Genomic DNA, 21,783 nt, shown 5'->3' with positions numbered 1-21,783 from the left:
ATCCAGCATGCACTAGATCACTAAATATCGTCCTGGGAGCGAGTCAATGACAACAACTCTTCCATTTAACATAGCAGATAAAACGATAAGACACAACAGAATGACATTTTGATGTAAATGTGTTAATTTTATTTACAAATCAAATTTACAGACACTAGATTCAAACAGGGAGGCGAAGAAATTATCACCGCTGATGAATCGAAAACAGAGAAAGCACGAGCTGAAGGGGCTGAGATAACAGCTTCAGCGGAGGGAAAAAAAATAAGCAGGGGAAGAAATACGCTTCAGTCGTGATACATTTTGAAGATACAGCTTTTGATGACGCCCATGTATCTGTCCCACACAGCTTGGTGTCTGCAGGGCAGAAAACAAAAAGACAGAAAGAGAGAAAACTGTGAGTGAACGGAGCAAAGAGGTGCTGTGAGTCTCATGACAAACTGTTGTTGTGAAATCTGGGTGAAGAGAGTAAATGAGGCAATCGTTGTCCACTCGGTGTAGTAGTGGTGAGGGGGGGTCTATGTTTCTTTTTATGAATATCTCTTTGTTAAGCATGTAGTGGTGCAGGGCTGTGTAAACCCTTAACTACATTCCTGAGTGTTTGCATGAGAAACAAGGTAACTACAGTTTAAGAAATCAGGGGCGAGATAGGGTGACACCCACTGGCAGAACAGGGACGTTTAAACATACAACTTCATGCTGGAGCAGCGTTCAATAACTGCCAAAGTGTGTATCAGTATTCAGCTATTGTTTATTTTTCCCATAACTTTATTTTTAGCATGGGGCACCCCCCTTTGGATGTGATAACCAAGGCAGGGTCGGTGCCAGTCTCTGCCTGATAAGCTGTCCAGAATAAAAGCACATTAACTCACTTGAATGTGTCGAGTATGTGAGCCGAGTTGGTGTAGTGAGTGAGGTAGAGTTTCATGTCCGCTGCAGTCCATCGGTCCGAACGACACGGCTCAATAAACTGGGGGAGAAGAAGGAGGGGAGGAGACGTTACATCACAGTCTCAGAGGAACCGGCCTCAGAAAAACTGGCCGAATGATCCGTAAAAGTGCAAGTACACACCTTCTCCACAAGATCAATGAAGAAATCTCTGACATCTTTTGTGTTGGTTAACTTGGCGGCGATGTTGACAAGGCCTCTGGAGAGATTCTGGAGGAAAAGGAAATTCCTTCAAAAACTCTTATTTCATTTCATTCTGCAAGTGACTGACCGACTACATTTATGATATCACGAGGGTGTGAGGTTTCTCACCTTGAAATTAGCCTCCATCTCATTAAAAGCTTTAGTCTTTCCTCTGAGAGCTGTGCAGACCAGACTGGACAGAGTGAAGCGAGCGAAAAGAGAAATTGCAAATAAAAGATAGAAGATAAAATGATAATTAAAGCCGGTGTGTTTTCAGTAATCAGCAGAAAATGTGTAGGTTTCCGTGTGCTTCTGTTACCTTTTGTGTTGATCCAGCAGATCTTTGTCGGTGATTAAAATCTTCAGTTCTTTCAGCTCTTGTAAAAACTCCTTATCAAGATCCACGTCCATGTCTTCCACCATGTTATCTACAAAGAAAACACATCAGTCACAAATCAGTTCAAATGACGTGTTTTTCTCACTACTGTCATCACTTATTACTCATCTTCTTACAACTATTATGGCATTACTCAAACTTTACTTGACCCAATTAACATTTTTCACTCATAATTGATAATCGATTTGGCAACATAGAAATTCAAAAATTCATCTTTGTCCTAATGATGATCTGCAAAACCTGAAGGACCTCTGGTGGTCAGTGGGTCTCACTGAAGGAGGCACCACTCTAATAATAACCTGCACAGACAGCATACCTCTTGTTCTTATGTAAGACATTTATTTTAGGTCCTGTTTATATTTTGTCTCACTGTTTCAATGTTTTTTTTATATCCTAGAAATTTATTACAAAAATGTTTTATCGCTCTGTAAGCCTCAAACTAAAGACAGATTAAGATAGTTCCAGATGATTAATATATTGGTTACATAACTGATTTAAAATGCTGTGCATGCCACTTTACATCTCAGATAAAAATCGCAGGCATCAGCCAAAGGAAACAAGAAAAAATGAATTTGCTCACCAACAGCTCCTACGGTCCAGTTGTTGATAAGCTGCCCGGCACAGAAAGCAAAGTCCTGGAAAGTGAGATACTGCAGCTTTCTTTTCCCCGTCTCAAAGCGATTGTTGGCAAAGAAAACAATGGCAGCATAATCCCTGAAACAAGCAGAGGAGGCATTACAGGAGCAAACAAAAAAAACAAGACAATGAGATATAACTTTGTTTTTGTTGTTAGTTTGAATATGCTTATGACTGGTCTTTTCAGCTGTTTTGTCAACAACACAAAGTCATGTCGTAATTCATCATAAAACCAACAACAAAACAGATCTGAAGCAATAACCTATACTTTGGAAAATAAACCTGCGGCAGGTTGGCTTCTTCTCTGTTCTTCTCACTACTGATTACCTTGCAAGCTTGTCGGAGAGAAGAAAATGCTGACGTATGTTCTCCACCAGGGGTCCCTTCAGCTCTTCCACAACTTTGAAAACACGTTTGAAGTTGTCGAACTGAAATTAAAACACATTAAAACACATGACGCAGGAGTTTTACTAAAAAACACACAAGAACTGCAACTTCTGTAGAAACCTGCACAAGTGCTTTCTTTGAGACATTCAGCTGCCTCATCACAACATGTAATCTGAACTCACTGCTAGAAAAATAGTAGATGATAAAAGACGGTAATTGAAAGTGTTTCAAGTGTCAGGAATTTTCCAGTAAATTGCATGTTCATGGAGCTACAGTGTTCTCACCTGTCGTCTGCAGCTCTTCAGTGTCACACTTGTCTTGGCACCGATGTCGTCCAAGTCTTTCTTGGTTCCTTTGGAGAGTTTCTTTCCCAGGACTTCACGGACAAACGCATCGTCGAAGGCATAGTATCTAAAGCAGGAAATACAAAGGCAAGAGAGGACACTTGTAAGAATATATTCTCATTTATAGGAATGCAAATTCTAAGCAGTTTAATTGCACTGATAGTTTGCTTCCTTATCATTGATATGATTATTAATCCATCATATGACATATTTTAGACATTTTTTCATTATAAAACTGTTTAAACCACTGACTTTATCTATACACCCTGCGAAATCATTGCGTTAGATACAAATAATTTTATGAAAATTACCTGATTTTAATTACGGAGCTCTGTCTGTCTGTACTGAACAACTGGCTCAACAAAATCCAGCCCACATTAAGGCTGCTGAATGACTAAAATGTAATAATATTAGTTTGTATAGAACATCTTTTTGTACTTTTTAAATTACAATTTTTAATAAATACATTTTTCCATACCAAGATTTTGTACTTTATTTTGATATATTTGATAAGCAAGTATTTGTAATTCGTAACAAGACACTTTTTGATGTATTTGTGCCAATCTCTGATTCTTAACTTAAGCGTATTCACTGTGGTCTGCTACGCTAACTTCTTACTTGAAAGAAATACACATTAATCCTTAAATAAATGAGATGTGACGCATCAGATAATTAGAGGAGAATCAATGAGAGCATCGTTACTGCACCTCTCTATGAGGACGGCTTGTCGATGAGGAGGGATCTGGAACAGTAGCTGGTTGGCTAGTTTGGCTGGACTGTGCAGCAGACGCTCACACATCTGGAAAGTCCTGTACTGGTCCATGGTGTCACTCAGCAGAACATCTGCGCTTGCCTCACACTCCTCCATCACTCCTCCTTCCATTCGTACCTTCACTGCATCACTCACTGTTGGATGAATCAGACACGCTTGGTTCACAGGGTTGTGTGTGTTGATACACCATCATACTTCATAATGGCAACTATAAAGGTGCAGGATGTGGATTAGGAACCACTGCATCTGACTGTATTTTTAACCAAACTCCAGTAAACCTCACAGGATGCATTTTGAAAACTAGATCCAACAAACCAGGACTTTGTAAAAGCAACCCTACTCTCGAGTATGTTGCCTGTCTGTGGTGTGATCCATACCTGTGTATCCATCCAACCACAGCTGGTAAACCTCTTCATCCATGATGGTGGTGTTACCCACGAACACGTCCAGCTCCATAGCCATCTGTGCGAAGGCAAAAAGAGTAAAAGCAAACGTGTCAGGACAGAAAAATGTTTGACACTTGTTTAGCTTAAGTAGCTATCAACAATTAGCTGTCAGATTAGCTTAAGAGTGCCAAACACAGCCGGTGTGACATCATACCTTGTCTTGCCTGCGTTGTCCCAAACAGATCCAAGTACGAAGCTTCAATAAAAACCCCGCGTGCGAAGTACACCGTTCACTTATATTAGCTTAACCTAAATGTTGTTTCCATGGCGTCCTAGTAGCTAGTTAGCTAACTTCCCCCCCACATTAGCGGCTAGCCTCCTTTGCTAGCTACGTCGCAAAGTTAGCAGCGTCAGCGGAGACTAAACTGACAACCAGCCAACGAAACGGTAAATGAAGACCAAATTAACATGAGGACGCAATCAGGTGAACAGCGGACGCTCTTAAAAACACGAGCGTATAATAAGTAGCAGCCTCCTCTCTGTGCTGCTGTGGGTGCGCAGTGTCAACAACAGGCGGACATGCTACTTCCGGTTTGGGACGTCACCGGAAGCGCAGGAGGAGGGCTCAGCTTCACTGCACTGGTGACTAAAGTCAAACATTTTACCTTTAAACTTCTGTCTGATGATGTCTATACTGGTTTATATGTGTCTACCCATCTGTCTGTCTCCTTACTTTATTTTTCTCTTTTTGATTTTCATCTCATGTTTACTTGTATTCTCCTTGTTTGATGTCCTCGTGTAGCTTTATTCTCATTAATATGTGTTCTGTATGTGCTACTCTTACATGTCTGTCAAAATGCTTCATACACAAGAACAGGAGCTTTAGATCATCAAGAATTTCAATTGCACCTAAAATCTTTAAAGCTACGCTCGGCTACGGAAGCCCTAAAGGGCCATGCATTCATACATTTTATTTCCTCCGTTTTCCCGTGATGACGAGTTCATTTCATTTGTTTTCTCGAGATCTCGAGTTATCATCTCGAAATAACAACTGCTGCTTTCCTGAGATAACGGGATAATTTTCTCAAGATCTCGAGATAATGACTGTGATATGATGGGCCTGAGATTATGGAGAGGCCCGGGACCTCGTAGCTGGTCAGCTATGTAGTTAACGACGACATCAGGCTCACTTAGATTGCGCCGCCGATATAGCTGAAGCTTTGCTAACCGTTTTTTTAGATTACGCACACTAATGTGTATATTATCTGTAATAGCAAGGCATAATGCTATTTCAGCCTGTGTCAGGCCTTGATTGAAAAGATATGTGACGTGGTGATCGATATGCTCCTGCTCCTCTGACATTGCTACACTGAATGATGTTTCCTGCAATGATTTAGTATACGACACTACCGTTTTGTTTTCTCGAGATCTCGAGAAAACAAATGAAATAACTCGTTATCACGGGAAAACGGAGGAAATAAAATGTATGAATGCATGGCCCTTTAGGGCTTCCGTACTCGTCTTTTAAGGGTTAGTTATGTTATTTATTTGTTTGTTTGTTTATTCTTCTTTCTGATTTGTCTTATTTAATATGAACTTGTACATTCTTATACCCATATAATGTTAATATTGCCATACTTGTTTTGTACATTTTGAAATTTTCACTAAAAATGTTCATTTAAAAAAGTGCCTTAGCTATCTCCTCAACACAAAGAAGATATTGATCGTGCCAACAATTATCTTTCTGTAGTTAAAATGTTTAATTTGAATGTTTTGCCTCATTCGATTACATTGTGAACAAAATTGTGCTTTTATTCCAACACAGTCATTCCTGGATAGTAATTTTTTCTATAGCGTCAAGTTTATCGTCAGTTCCCTGAAATTCTCCTTCTAACGTTTCTAATTCATCAGCGTCCATTTCCCTCTTTGTTCCCTCTTATTTGCTACGTTGTAACACTGCCGGTCAGCTTGTTTCCAGGACGACAGTTACAGTTACAGTAGAGCCAAAGCAGACGTCGTCCATTATGAATGTAGGAGCACGCGGCTGAGGCTAATAACGCCCTTCGATAATGCATAATAAAACTAATGGGCCCTTCATCCAGTTGGACCCAAGAGACAGATCTGATCAGTGAATATCGGATGCAGGCAGCGTTCCAACCTAAACAACTGGCCACCTGTCAAATTTAAACTCAAAACAAACAGGGGGCAGCATATCACCAGGGTAACCACTAATTGATGCTAACCGTAGCTGCCCTTAGCTCAGTTAGCTGTGCAGCTAGCTGTGCGGGCTGGGAACACAGGGACCAGGGGAGTGTTGTTAGTTACATTGTTTAGTCTGAATTTTTATTTTGTGTTTTGTGAATAACAATAATAATGCAACATATGTACTTGGACTTTTATTGTATATCCATACACCCATATCCCAATATCCCTAACTGATTTTGAGTAGTGCACATAGACACCATGTCAAAACTGCTATTTATTCACACTATACTGTTAATTTTAGTATTTCTTTTAAGTTTTTCAACTAAAATTCTTACATATTGACCCTTTAACACCAATCTGAGATAAAGCAGAAGGGAAGACCGGGGTCGGTTGCTCTCACAGACAACTTGAAATAAACTAGTCATCCTTTGATATAATATGTCCACTTAATAATACAATTTAGACTTTAATACAAGAAGAACACCTCAAAGTAATCACATTACTGCTGTAGTATCTAATAATGTTACTATATGGTACGTATTCATGTCAGCGAAGCAAAAGTCAGTTTCTAGTTTGGTATGACTGGGCAACTATTTTAGTGGTAACTAGATTTTAATTATTTAAATTGAGTTAAAATCACATTTTACTCAATATGTTGATCAGCTGATGACTCAAAGCTGAGTCCTCTATCCTTCCTGTGCCTGAGTAAAGGCACAGGCCTAATGGACATGATGTTTAGGTTTCTATCAATTTAAATTAAGTAGATTTTAAATAAGAGATTGTGCACTGGTAGTACAGCACTCTAGATAATGGAAAGCATGATAACCAGTTTCATCATATATTAATGAATTGATACACGTGTAGACTACAGATTTACCTCAGGCTCTTTTTTTATCACCCCTGCCCTCATTCCTGTATGTCGCCACACTTACAAACCCAGGCCTGAAGCTGAATAAAGGGTTTGCTTACATTCCTAGCAGCACGCCGACCAGGGGGCCCTGAATCTGTAACGACCTGCTGTAATGCCTCCTGCCTACTTTGGGCCAAACGTGAGCTGTAAAGTCGTGCCGTGGCTTTTTAATCCTATTGGCGAGTGACACTGTCTGATATTCTGCTGGCTGTGCACTTTGGAGTGACTTCACAGTGCAAGGAGTGGATACTAAAGCCAAAAGACTCCATAATTGTGAGTATCACTTTACAGTACAGACCAAAGTCCTAACACTCAACGCCAAGACACCATTCATTTAAAGTGGACTAAAAAGAAAATGAAACCATAATGGATGCTTATGTGAAGATTCAAATTACAGCGGTGCATTTAGCAGCCAGGCAGCAACCTATTGTTGATCTCTGGCCTTTCATTTGTGCTCCTGGTTATTTCAAAACGTGTCAGATCAGGGATAGGCCTCTGTGTGAGCACCAGCCCCTCCTATGTGCTTTGCCTGCTGCGTGTACACAATCTGCTCGCTTTTCCTCCGGCGATTAATCTAAATAAATCCCTCCAAATCCCTCTCCTCACCCTCCCTTTCTGTGTTTCTGCATGTGTCCTTCAAAATCACAACATAAGGGAAAACGACTCGGTCAACATGTCTTTTTGTCGGGATCTCTCTTGTGCTGCACATCAACACTCTCGTTTCTAACCTCACATGACACCCTGATTCCATCCCCAGCTCCCCCTTGCTCGGTTAACACCCTACATTGTTATGGCCTCAGTGAAACAATGGAGGTGGGACAGAGGGCGGAAGGATGTGGCTGAATGCCTCAGCATAAACCCATGGAAAAAAAAAAAAAAAAAAAAAGGCTGCCGTCACTTTCCGTCTGTGTTCTTTGAAAAGAAACGAGAACAACCAGGAGTGACTCGTGATACAACACTGTACTGTACATCTCTCTCTGTAGGGAACTCCAAAGGCATGCAGGGCCAATTGATTGACCCTATTCCTCATGGTTTACTAAGGTTGGGGATATATATGTGTCATATGTCTTTAGTTTTTGAGGGTGAGTTCACTCCAATGAGCAGGAATCCCCAGAGGAAGTGGCTTCACACAGGCCTTTCCTCCTCATTTCCTTTCTAAACCATGTCTATCCGTGCAGTTTTACTTCCATGGCATGATAAGGGTAAAAAAAATGAAAAAATGATGTTTTTGAATCCAAATGGGGGCGCACACGTTCTTCACTGAGAGAGCACATGGAGCAGATCTTCATCCTCACATCTTCTTGTTGTTTTTTTTCCTGATGTAGCTGAGCTGGTCAGACTCAGTGGAGCTGGATCAATAAGCTGATCGATTCTCTCTTGCCATCTGAGACCATACCTTAAGTATGATACGCGAAGAGCAGCTGGAAACCTCAAAGGAAACCACAAATATTTCTGATTACTATCTAACCGACGTGTCAAAGCTGCAGTCGTCATACAAAGTGGAACTTCCGGAAGAAACTTTCAAAATAAAACAAATGTTGTCGAATAAAACCTGGGATAAGTAAGAATCTATATTGTGGCTCCCAAAAACATATTTTCTAATACTTCTTTGCTTTGTTCTTTGCACCTTTAATTTTAAATGTTTTTAACTCTAATTTACGGAAGCCCTAAAGGGCCATGCATTCATACATTTTATTTCCTCCGTTTTCCCGTGATAACGAGTTAATTTCATTTGTTTTCTCGAGATCTTGAGTTATTATCTCAAAATAACAACTGCCGTTTTCCCGAGATAACGGGATAATTTTCTCGAGATCTCGAGAAAACAAAACGATAGTGTAGTATATTAAATCATTGCAGGAAACATCATTCAGTGTAGCAATGTCAGAGGAGCAGGAGCATATCGATCACCACGTCACATATCTTTTCAATCAAGGCCTGACGCAGGCTGAAATAGCATTATGCCTTGCTATTACAGATAATATACACATTAGTGTGCGTAATCTAAAAAGACGGTTAGCAAGGCTTCAGCTATATCGGCGGCGCAATCTAAGTGAGCCTGATGTCGTCATTAACTACATAGCTGACCAGCTATGTAGTTAACGACGAGATCTCAAATTAATTATATCGTTATCTCGGGAAAACAAAGCTTCGTTATCTCGAGAAAATTATCCCGTTATCTCGGGAAAACGGAGGAAATAAAATGTATGAATGCATGGCCCTTTAGGGCTTCCGTATTTGTACATATTGCACCTTTAACATTTTCTGTGCTTTTAACTCTAATTTTTTACATACTGCACCTTTAACTTTAAATGTTTTTAACTCTAATTCTTACATACTGCACCTTTAACATTTTGCCCATTGCTGCTTTTATTTTGAAGGCTGCAGAGACCATCTTCTGCTGGTGTGTGTGCGCGCGTGCTTGACACGCATCTTACTGCTGAGCGGAGTCACAGCCGTGAAAGTGGCGGAGGCGGACATTGTTGTGGTAACAGTCCGGCCCGAGAGGATGAGCAGAGATGATGCACTCGCTGTGAGCGGATAGAGGTCCAGATCGGATTGAGATTTATTTGTTTTTTCTGTGTTCTCGCGCCGAACAATGAGTCGGGCTTCATAACGAGCTGCTGCACCGCGCGGACTCATCCTGCAGCCGAGCGGGGAGCGGAGTTCATTCAGCCGAGGCGAGCCGAGCACAGCCTGATGAGACGATGCCAGCGACGTGAAAAAAAAATCACAACATCTGCAGGGTGTGCGTCCGAGGCTGCTGGATTAAGCCTCCGCGGATCCGACCGGGCCTTTTGTGCAAGAGAGAGTCCAGAAGAGCCCAGCGAGCTGCCTTCAACGCGCTGCGAGAGGAGGTAAAATAAGGACAGCTGTGTTCTCGGAGGCCTTTGGAGAGCACAGCCTGCCGCTGAGAGGATGACAGATTGACATTATCGGAGGGCTTTTGCGGTGCATCTTCATTTTTTCATACACGCGGCCTCGTCGGGGCGATCATCCGCCGAGAACGATCCCTGGGTTCGGCGGTAAAAACAGGACTTGAAGTCGGAGCCACTTGCAGAAAGCCATCTAAATAAAAACATCACATGTTCTCTGCTATGATTTGGCCTCCGGTGCCGTCGTGATGACATCTGGATCACACTGGATGCAGATGAAGACGAGGATGTGCAAGCATTGAAGCATCCAGACACATCTCAGCGCTTTTCACAGATTCTCAGGTGCCCTTCTGGGTCTTTTTTTAAAATACAACATGAGTACCGAAGGTGAGATAATCAACAGAGAGCTGTCAAAGATGTCCGACGAGGATTTGCTGGCGTGCTCCAAAGAGGAGCTGGTGAGCCGGCTGCGTAAAGAGGAGTCGGACAAAATCTCAGCTCTCATCCAGCGAGGACGGCTGATAAAGGAGGTGAACAAACAGCTGCAGGGACACCTCCTCGAAATCAGGGAACTGAAGACCATCAATCAGCGCCTGCAGGAGGAGAACGTGGAGCTGCGGGACCTGTGCTGCTTCCTGGACGACGACCGGCTCAAAGTGAAGAAGCTGGCGAGGGAATGGCAGCTGTTCGGGCATCACGCAGCCAAAGTGATGCGGGAGGACCTGGGCGGTTACTTGAAAAAGCTGGCGGATCTGGAGCGCATGCAGGACGGGCTGGTGAAGGAGAACTTGGACCTGAAGGAGCTGTGCCTGGTCCTGGAGGAGGAGTGTGTGAGCAGGAGCGACTCCAGCCCAGGAGGGTCCACCGAGCTCAACCTGCCCTGCATGGTGGCCCGGGACCTGGGGGACGGGAGCTCGAGCACGGGCAGCGTGGGGAGCCCGGACCAGCTTCACCTGGTGTGCTCACCTGATGACTGATGGACAGGTTGATGTCAAGCAGGAGGGAAGGGGGGGGGCTTCTCCAAGCTCCGAAGAGGAAGCTGTAGAGTAGGAGTGATGTGATTGACAGAGGCTTTGTCAGACAAATTGGTGCAGAAGCATTATAGATCCTCCCGGATGCTGCAAAGATCTGTGTGCCACTAAGTGTTTGACTCGACAAAGAGACATTTTCAGGACTTTGAAGACATTCACCAGATGATTAATGCGTCTAAATTTTACAGTGTTTTTTCTAACTTCTGTTTTTTGGGAAATTTCTCCTTTTTTTTCAGTGGTCTGTTGATGAGAAGAAAAAGAAAAAGAAAAAAAATAATGGGACCAAAAAAGTGGGTCACATATATAAATTTATCTCATGCACTGGACTAGCCTACACTGGTAGAAGCCTTGTTTTCTATTGCACTGGACAGCGTTACCATGGATCTCTTAAATCACACGATCTAAAGATTCATTTCAATCCAGTTTTGAGCCATATTTAGTCCACCGAATTTCCAATAGCACTGAAAATAGACGAGTTGTGATAAAAGAAGAAGAAGAAAAAACATGACACTATTTGATATTTGCTTTTTTTTTTTGCTAGATGCCCAATAATGTGTAATATTTTATGCACTCTCTTCCTCAGGACGGGATTGGAGTGCCATACGTGCATGATGATTGTCACAATTTGTACAGGCCTGTGAACCAGTTCTGATGTGAAGGCCCTTCAGGTTTACTGTGGGTGGGTCGGGGGGGGGTCCAGTGGATCAGACGCTGATATAGATGTCCTTGGACCTCACTCAGAGCTGTCACTTTTTTAAAAAAAAAAAATCCAACTGGAAACTCTTTGTAAACAAAACTGGAAGGTCTACAACGTTTGAATGATTTCTATTCTATTCAAACCGAGCTGTTTAGACTCACTTGTGTTACATTTTTATTATGAAGTTGTTGTTGTTGTTTCGATTAGCATATCACAGATTGTTTGAGCCGGCGACGGTCGGCTTCTTCTTCTGTAACTCATGCTTTGTATTTACCCTGTAACATTAGGGATAATCTTGACTTTTGACCCTTCTTTCTCTTGATTTATCTGTATTAACTACTAACCGATTTCAGTTTAAATCATAGATGATGCACATGGATTAGAAAAGATTTATTTTGTCGTTAGCTGTTTATTGGTGGGCTATGCTCGTAGTGCATTGAAGAGCTTTAAATACAGTGGGTATGACACTTTGTGTGTGCTGTTCTGACCTTTCTTTTGCGCGTTTGACTTTGCAGGAACAAGCATTTACATTTACATGACACACAGTGAAGGATTGATTTCTGCACTTGTTGTTCTGACCTTCGTGTCCGAACTGGCCGCGCTTGATTGATGTTCCCTTCATGTCATACAGACTGACTTTATGGATGTTCATCAGTTTTATTTTTGGATCCCTATTTGCACAGTCTGGAGAGCTGAAGAGGACAGTAATGCTTTTACCCACTTAGTGATGTGCAGGCGTCCTCTGACAGCAGCAAACACACACACACACACACGCATGTTTGGTTTTTTTCTCTCTCTGATGCTCTCCAGCGCTCAATCTGACTCTCGTTCCATCTCTGTTTCTCTCTCTAACCCCGTTTTAGCAGAGCAATCCAATGCCCTCTGAGCCATGTATGTATTAGCATGAGATTCGCTTCAGTTTTGGGAAACTGAGTAACAGAGAACACAGTGTTCATAGTTGAGGAACACACTGAGCGGTCATTAGAGTGTGTCAGCACAGACTGCAGCCGTCAAATCCTTTTAAAGGCTAAAATCACCGAAAAATGAACATTCATCATTCATTCATCTACTCAGGTGAAGTTTCGTAGTCCACAAAACATTTCTGGAGCTTCACGGCAAAACAGAGTTGCAGCGTTCTCCTGAACAAGTGAAGTAGATGGGGACTTGTTTTATATTAAAGATATAAAAGAAGCTTTCTGGCTTAACCCAAGTCTCCAGAAGCCCCGAGATCCCAAATTAATTTGATAATACGTTATTTACAGACTCGACATGTTAGCTTAGAGGCTAAAAATGAAGATTTCGGCGTACAAAACGGTGCAAATAACGTCTTTTCAAATCAATTTGTGATCTCCGGGCTTCTGGAGACTCGTACGCCGTACAAGCTTTATACATTTTAAAACAAGTCCCCATCTACCTCAGTTGTTTAGGAGAATGCTACAACGCTGGTTTACTGTGAAGCTTCAGAAATGTTAACTTATCCTTTTAACGAGCGTCAACAAAAGCTCTCCAGTTTGTGACAGATTCATCTATGAATAGAGCTGCGCCTGACGATAATTTTCATTGTTGATTAATCTGTTGATCATTTTCTCGATTAATTGATTAGCTGTCTGGTTAAAAGATGGTGAAATATCTAGATGAGTGTTTCCCAAAGCCCAGGATGACAATCTGACGTGTCGTTTTGTCCACAACCCGAAGATAATCCAGTTTAGTGCCAGACACGAGTGAAGAAATGAGAGTTGCTGGGGTCTATTCTGGGCTGAGATCCGTCCTCCATCCAAGTTTACTGGAAATCTGTTCAGTAGTTTTTGTGTAATCCTGCTGACAAACCAACCAAAAAAACAATCAAAACGGACAGAGATGAAAACATAAACGTCTTGCCGGAGGAAATTAACAAAATAGTTGGTGATTAATTGAAAACTAATAAATTAATCATAGCAGCTCTTTCTGAAAATATGAAATATGTCCAGTGTGACTTCCCCCGAGGCAAACTGCTTGTTTTTTTACACAAAGATTTTCATTTAACGATACGATGTACAGAAAAAACAGCAGTTTGGAGAAGCTGCACTCAGAGAACATTCAGTTCTCATTTTGCTTCATCAAATGGAAAATACACCGAACATTTTAAAAGTTGACTTGACTTTTAAAAGGTCAGGAAATTGATTACCCCAGAATGAACAAGTAGACCATTAAATTTAAGTTGTACGAGCTAAAAAATTGCTGCTTTACTTTACTTTACTTGGTAATTTTGAGGTAATCGTAGAATCTGTAGTTTAAAAGATGTATTTCAGTCCGACCACATCCTCATGTTGTTTGTTTCTCACCAAAAATATCACACACCACCACAGTTTTCACACAGTTCTGGACTGTTATTCTTTATTGTCTGTGAAGTAGCTTTGACAAAAGTCAACAGTAAGGCACTGCCCACCAAAGCAGTTCATTCGTCTGAGAAAACATTACCAAAAAATATATTACACTCTGAAAATAAATACACGATTATATAATCTGTATTAACTCCTACGGCCCAGCCTTAGTGGTCAATAATTTGCATAGACAATATTAGGATTCTTTCGAGATTCTTACAAAAATAAGGACCATTTATTTATAAGTACTTTTCCCTTAAAGAGGACGTTTATAAAGTGTTACACGACGTGACGTAACAAGGTAACAAGTCATAAAATGCAACATTAGGAATTATGACTAGAAATATATTAATAGATGTAGTTATCAGTTATTTCTAAAGCTCTTATAATTCTTTATATAATAAATTCTGCATGCAAATACTCATTCGACCTCATAGCTCCTCAAATGAGAAATATAAAGACTTTTTATTCGTATCAAAACTATAAAGAGTGTAACATTCACATCCTGATAATGCCACTAACTCGCACCTCTAAGCACAGAATCAACTTTGAGGCAGATGCACAAAAGCTCATTTTGAAATGGTTGTTATCACAATTTTCATTTCCTCCAGAGATCATTGTTGTCACACACACACACACACACATTGTGACAAAATGAACATTAGTGTTTTGCCCGGATGACACCAGTCGCCTGTCACAGGGTGAGGATGGTCGGGGAGTGCAGGGAGTGATCCGATTGGTCGCCGCTGCTGCTGCTGCGGCGATGAGCGACCCCGCATGGCTGCGGGGCGTGATGCTGCTGTTGGCTCCCGTGGTGCGATGTAGCGTGAGACGTGCTGGAGGTGCTGGCGTCCACCGGGGCGGAGGGGTAGGTGAACATCATACCGGCTCTGAAGGGCGTGGGAGAGGGTGTGGACGTGAGCACCGGGGTGTGGAGCGACTCTGAGTCAAAGACGACGGCGGAGACGGACGGTGCCACGGACTTGTTCGGGATGGTTATCTTCGGTTTGGGCTTCTCCGTCTTTGCTGGGAGTTTGGTTGAGGGTCCAGGTCTCGCAGAGTCCTCTGGCTCCATTTTGATGGCTCCCAGAGAGGAAACTGATGGATGTGGGTCCGAGTCAGAATCAGAGCTCTCTATTTTGCAGATGGGACGGTGGGCCTCCAGGACCAGCTCCAGCTTGTCTCTCTCCTTTTGTAATTCAGCTATTTCCTTCTGCAGACGGGACTTTTCATCCTCCAGCTGGTCGGTCTCCTACACAGAGAAAACACAGACACATTGTTAAACTCTCTCTCCTGAATGGGCGCTTGCATTTTACGCACGAACGCTGTGACATTTGCGTGATGGTCACTCACATTTTGCAGCGTGTCCGTCAGCTCCCGGCGGCGATTGCGACACTTTGCCGCCGCCAGTTTGTTCCTCTCCCTCCGCACTCTGCGCCTCTCCATCTCTTCTTGGGAAAGCTTTGGCGAGAAGGAAAAATATTTAAAACATGTGAAACAGTTTAACGGTGTAAAATTGGATTGTGAAACCTTCTCGCTTTGGGCAACAAACTAATTTCACAACATGAAATGCAGACGTGCTGAGAGAGACGCAGGTGAAACACCACCACCATGTGTGCGCACTGAGTCATCACACACATGGCGGCTGAATTATTCTGAAACGTCTGAGCCTTTCGTGCCATTGTAATGATAACCCCCTCACTCTGACTTCACCCAGCACTCCTACTGAATAATTGCCACTGATCCAATAATTTCCCGCCCTTTCAGAGCGACGATGAGTCACGCTCAGACCCCAGCGGTGACTCAGGTGTGAGTCACAGAAAAATGACTTGCCCCTGTGAGTCACATGACGCTTCACTTCCTGTACCGTGAAATTACAACTCCAAGAACAAAACTGACGGGAGGATGTGTGCCAACATGTGCCCCTGGTGAAACCAAAGAGTTTACACCGGAGCTGTGGACGGGTTCGGCTGAGGTTGGGTCGGGTCGCTTTAACATCTGTGCTGTGTATCTTTGTTCTGACACGTTAGAAAAGCAGATCTTTGCACACAGTGTGTCACAGGTGAGTCCACACTGACTCAAAGTAAACACTGCTGAAGAACATAAACAGTTCATGGTCTTCTCTGGAGAGGGGAAATTTCCCTTGTTTTAAAGTTACCCTGAGAGTGGAAAGGTATTTAAATGATGCATTACATCACATCTCTGAATGCTCTTACGTTGGCTTATTTCTAAAGGGATTCATGTGATGTGTAAGTCTGAAGGAAATGACTAAAGTGTGTCATGGAGTGTTACAGGATATTACACACTAGTTACACTGAAATGATCGAGCTGTTGTCCACACCTCGCTGACTGCAACCCCTCTAGGGAAAATGTCAAAGATCAAAACACACTTTTTCTTCATCTCAGGTCTGCTTTCTTACATGTTCATCGTTGCGGCGCCTTGTCGGACCAGGACTGTTTGCAGCCGCCCTTATGACCCCTGGTCTGAGAAGATGGGAGCCGGGGGGCTGTGGACCCAGCAGGCGTGCCCCTGAGAGGGTTGGGTAGGGTGGTACCGGAGACCGTGAAGGGCCCGGCGGATGCATGAGGGAGGGCTGGACCAGCCACTGGAGGTCCTGGTTGGTCGTGATGGCATTGAGGCTTGGTACAAACTGACTGCTGCCAGCCATTGTAAATTTCTAAGGGGGGAAAAAATTAATGAAGAGACATGATTTCTGTGGCCTGAATGCAAAGTGATTAAACGATTGTGTTAAAACATCTTTAGTTTAAGTTATCGTGACACATGTTCAGTATAATAACTTGTATATCCACCTAGAAATTAAGTTTACCAGGTTTACTTTGCACTGCTCTGGACTTTAAAGCAGCTTTCACTCATTTGTTTTGTTATTTATACTGTAATTTGTTTTCTTTATTAGCTTTAATCTAGTTGTCTTTGTCCTACACTCTGTTTCCAGTCACATGTCTTTTATTTAATTAACAAACAGAAGCCAAACAAAGTTATAAGGTTCCTATAATGACCATGAGGATGATGAAACTTTATTACTTTATTGTAGCTTGATATTTTCCTGCTGTTACATCTTTGTTTCACACATCTGTCAGTGACGACCTGTTTGAATGAAAGCACAGCCTACCTGCTCCTGTTGTGTGGTCGCGGTGCTGGTGCCGCCCAGAGACCCAGAGTTTGACCCAGAGCCGCTGCCCGTGTACGGCGGGTTGCCTCGTCCTTGACTCCCAAAGTTTCGATACATCCTTTTTTTTGTTGTCTTTAAAAAGAAAAAAAAACCCGGTCCCAGCTGTGTGAAGTCCTCAGCTCCTCGCGATACTACTTTCAGATTGAGTCCCTCTCTCGCGCGCGTCTGTGTGTGTGTGTGTGGATTCAAACTTGGGGTAAGCCCACCTTATTGCGGTAAACGGCAGAGTCCAAGCGGGTGTGTTTTCGAGGGGTGAACGAGGAAGCGACTGTCTCCTCGCTTTTTTTTCAAAACGCTTAAAAACTTCCGAAATCGACCCGGAGCACTTCCTCGCGTCCTTAGTCACGCATCCAGGGGACGCAGTCTGGGATCGGTTCTGCGCGTGTAATCTCTTAAAGCGGCACCGCGGGTCCGCCACGCCCCTCCGCGCTTACGGGAAATACTGTTGCCTGGAACCCCTTGCACGAATGTAAAACCACGTGCGGTGACGTCATTGACCATATATGGTGAGAGTTTCCTCCCGAGAGTCAACACACACACACGCGCGCGCGCGCCGGGATCCCTCGGAGCAGAAAGACGCTCCGGCTCAGGTGGAGATGATGCAGGTGTGAGAGGTGGTTTCAGACGCTGGTGCGGTTTCCTACCTCAGTGGAAGGACTGTCACCGAGCGCGACACCACTTGTGTGTTCATTTGTTCAGGTTAGAAAGTTAAACGTAGTTTTGTTGTGTTAATATTTGCTCTGCTTTTGAACAGATATGGATAAAAATGGAAATAGTTTTTCACAGATTGCAGAATAAAGGCGGATGTTTAATAACTTTACAATGACAATCACCGATTAATGGTGAAATAATTGTTAATTTAGCTTTAATTAATAATGACATGTTTCGTAAACTGTTTATAAAACACCTGTATATACCTTTGTAATAAACAGTTGCTTCATAAGTGGTTTGAAAAGCATGTAATTGTTTGTTAAAGGTGCATTATGTAGAAATGTTAATCAGACCTTGTGCTTTTTTTTATGCCTAAACAAACTAAATAAACAAACTTTTTGTTTTCACGACTGAATAAACTGAGTAAACGAACTGGCTTTAAAGGACAACACAGTTTCATGCTGTTTTATTTTGTTTATATGTGGCGGACCCTGCCACCTTTCTAGCCTCAAACAGTGTTCTGGGACCTTATTTTCCTCTGAGAGCAGCTTGTTTATTCAGAAATGGAAACAATTATTATTGCTGAGTTTAATATTGAAAATATAAAAATTCTGAGTTTGAATTTCTACAAAAAAAACTACATACTGCTCCTTTAACAATGAAATATCTATTAGCTAAAGTTTATTTAACTTTAAATTTACCGTTTATTAATGATGGCTGTTAGTGTTACCTACAGGCGTGGGGAGTAACAGAATACATGTAATGGGATTACATAATGAGGAAACAGAAGAGTTAACTGTAATCTGTTTACATTACAGGAAAAATGATGTATTACAAAGATGTTTACAGAAACATTCAGTAAAAAGGGGATTACCTATTTAAAGAATGACACACTTGTACTGTAATGATGCACAATCTCACATATGACAACACTTCAAGAGTCTCACACAACGTCACTCTGGTCTCAAGGGAAACCAAATTCAAACTTGTGCATTCTTGCAGAAGTAACATTACTTTAATATTGTGATACCTGGATTATGTTACTGACTCCATGTTTTAACCATGCCAGGTCTGGTTACTCACAGTTTTTCCATTTGATTTTCAATGCCAGCGGAGAATTAATGTTTGTTTTTAGTAATTAATGTCATTTTAACTGCAGCTAAAAGTAAACTAATGTGTGAAATGTTGTGTTGGAGCAACATTACTGACTTTAAATTCACACTGCAAAATATCAAAGAGGAGTTTAATTATAATAAAATAAACTTTTATCATTAACTTAATGTAATATATAACACTAGCTGCTTATGTAAATGTTAATTATGGACTTTAAAATACACCCCAGGCCTATAAATACATTTAAAAGAGCCTAACCACATTAAAACAACAGGGAGGTAAACATGCTTTAGCTGTAAATGAGCGTCAGGGTTCGCATGTTCACTGCAGGACGAGTTATGACACAGATGATGAAGTCTGGTCGACGCTGAGTGCATGTGCCTAATTGTGCTGAGGTTTCTGGCAGCCACTCTCACTCTTCAGACCACATCAATGTGCACGCATGCCTGTGGAGATGAGTCAGGCGAACTGCCACAAAGCTGCTCGATTATTTCACCATCCGTTTCAACGACTGTTATATTTTTTTCAACTCGCAAGCAGAATATAGTAACTGGTACAGATTCAAAAAACGCACGCTGTAGAAACGGTGAGCTTCGGTCTGACACAGCAGCTGCTGACCTTGCAGCCCCCAAGGACACGGTTCCCGGCAGGAGCTGATTTCTCCGAGCTGCTGACTGTCAGACCAACGTCTCACGTTACTGCTAATCCTTCTCAGGAATAAGGATTGTCAATTTTTTAAAAAAGAGTCAATAAAGTTAATTGCAAGGACAGTTTCTAGTCGACTAAAAAAGATCTGCTTTTGGGAGGAAAAAGGGGAAAATTGAGCAGATGAATGATTATTTTATCTAGACATTATCTTGAATCGTGGGCTTCTTGTCATAACTTATGCTCCCGGCGGTTTCATTCTCATTCATGACACTTAACAGGGCCTGTACCTGTCTCATCTTTCAGATTTCAACAATATTACACCCTGTGATAATAAGCGAAACACCGCAGGATGTTTTCTTATTCAATGTGGTTGATGGTATCAGGTGAAGGGAATACAGGGCAAAGGTGAGCGTCAGATGACTACAGCGTCAGGAATGCAGCGATGACACACTTTCTGTGTCTTTAACTGCGACATGTCACAACATGTTGACCACTTTTACACCGTCATTGAGCTGTTTCTTTAATGTTTTTATCTGACTAGGAAATACTGCTCAGGAGACATTGGGCATCAGTTTTTGATTTAAAAAAAAAAAAAGTGTTTCTGTGTGTTTCGCATGTGAGAGTGTGAGTAAGTTGTTGGTATCTGTCTTACTCCACATTTTCCCTCCAAAAGTTGACATTTTCCCGGGGCTTTCTGGGGAGGAAGGAAACTTAGATTCCATTGCTGTTTACTCACCCTAAAAACCTCCATATGCACTCGCATAACTCATCCACACCCACCCACCCACTCACCCACTCACCCACACACACACGTGCCTCACAGAGCAGGCCAGCATCCTCGCCTGCCATCCTCACGGTTCAGCGGGTCGTTGCACTTCAGGTCTTTGTGCAGTTTTTGAACATTCCTGCACCGAGACAGTTCTGACTGTCCAGGTCTGATTGTGCAGGTCACGGTCTGTTGAGGCACTGTATGTGATTTCTACCAGCCATGATAGCAATTAATGACTTCTTTGATTAGATTTTATCTTAATAAAATGTAATATTTCCACAAATACAGTGGTAATACTGTAAATAGTGTGGGAAATATTGTATATAATGTTCGTCAGGTTGGCATTTTCACTTTTTAAAGGATAGATGTAAGAGCAGTAAAACATCCTGAGGTCATAGAAAATGAGAATGAATCACTGTCTGCTATAGTCGAGATAAGCAGAGTACAAGTCCTTACAAGTATCAATACATCAGTATAATAGTCAGAATAGAAGCTCTGATTTAAAAATGTTAAGTAAAACTCCAGAAAGAAAAGGTTTAGGACACACTGAAGTTCAGAAAGAGAAGAAAGTCCAAAGTCTGATACGTCTTAAAAACATTGACAATGCATTTTTACAGAAGAGCCGAGGAGCGACTCACTCACTGTGTCACACAAGTTCTTCTACTCAGCTCATTTTTAAAAAATGCATCGTCAATATTTTTAAGAATTTTCAGCCGTCTCAATAAATGTAAAGTTAAACTGTTGTGAGGCACCAAATGTTCAGCAAAAGTCAGATGGAGCCAAATTAAACTGCATTAAGTAACTTCAACCACACTGGGATGAACAGAGGAGAGTAAAAAGCCCAATATGTCGTTAAATGTATAAATGAATTGATCATTAACCTGTTTTGTGCCTGACCAATATTACCGGCCGATATTTCCCTTTACGTTGTCCGACATATAAACTTTTCAGAGATTATAATGCAGGTAAACATTCTTGGGGTAAATTATAATTATGAAAATCCCAGAGATGTTTACCGTGTCAGTGCACTGGTGACATTTTAGCCACTGAGGTTTATTGTTGAACTGTAAAACATCTTGCCTCTATAACGTATAAGTGTTTGATAACCACATTTGAGGGATCACTGCGAAAAATGTGTCGATATCACCTGATGTGTCGGTATCAGAGTTTTTACTGGTGTCAATATCGGCCCCAGAAGTTGATTATCAGTCGGAGGTCTAACCTGTAATAAGGTCTAGTCATGCATTAGTCTTTAATCAATAACTATTTCACATTTTTTGATTGC

The 21,783-nt window shown here is 41.9% G+C and overlaps 3 protein-coding genes across 3 annotated transcripts; 1 reads left to right on the top strand and 2 right to left on the bottom strand.

The window, feature by feature from the left end:
- Nucleotides 1–101: 101 nt before the first annotated feature.
- Nucleotides 102–4,640, bottom strand: fibpa (fibroblast growth factor (acidic) intracellular binding protein a). Its single transcript, XM_073486894.1, has 11 exons — nt 4,265–4,640; nt 4,042–4,126; nt 3,600–3,798; nt 2,833–2,959; nt 2,489–2,589; nt 2,106–2,239; nt 1,448–1,556; nt 1,258–1,321; nt 1,069–1,155; nt 870–967; nt 102–354 (listed from the first exon to the last, which is right to left on the bottom strand). The coding sequence occupies exons 2-11, from the start codon at nt 4,124–4,126 to the stop codon at nt 285–287; spliced, it is 1,074 nt and encodes a 357-aa protein (XP_073342995.1). The 5' UTR covers nt 4,265–4,640; the 3' UTR covers nt 102–284.
- A 5,212-nt stretch (nt 4,641–9,852) lies between these two features.
- On the top strand, nt 9,853–11,722 carry ccdc85b (coiled-coil domain containing 85B). Its single transcript, XM_073487371.1, has one exon. The coding sequence runs from the start codon at nt 10,413–10,415 to the stop codon at nt 11,013–11,015; it is 603 nt and encodes a 200-aa protein (XP_073343472.1). The 5' UTR covers nt 9,853–10,412; the 3' UTR covers nt 11,016–11,722.
- A 2,386-nt stretch (nt 11,723–14,108) lies between these two features.
- On the bottom strand, nt 14,109–17,715 carry fosl1a (FOS like 1, AP-1 transcription factor subunit a). The gene is made up of 4 exons (XM_073487677.1): nt 17,258–17,715; nt 16,547–16,804; nt 15,480–15,587; nt 14,109–15,378 (listed from the first exon to the last, which is right to left on the bottom strand). Exons 1-4 carry the CDS (start codon nt 17,372–17,374, stop codon nt 14,821–14,823), a joined length of 1,041 nt encoding a protein of 346 aa, XP_073343778.1. The 5' UTR covers nt 17,375–17,715; the 3' UTR covers nt 14,109–14,820.
- Nucleotides 17,716–21,783: the final 4,068 nt, after the last annotated feature.

The sequence above is a fragment of the Pagrus major genome, chromosome 18, assembly GCF_040436345.1.
Source record: "Pagrus major chromosome 18, Pma_NU_1.0".
NCBI classification, from domain to species: Eukaryota; Metazoa; Chordata; class Actinopteri; order Spariformes; family Sparidae; genus Pagrus; species Pagrus major.
This window is presented reverse-complemented; position numbering and strand designations above follow the sequence as displayed.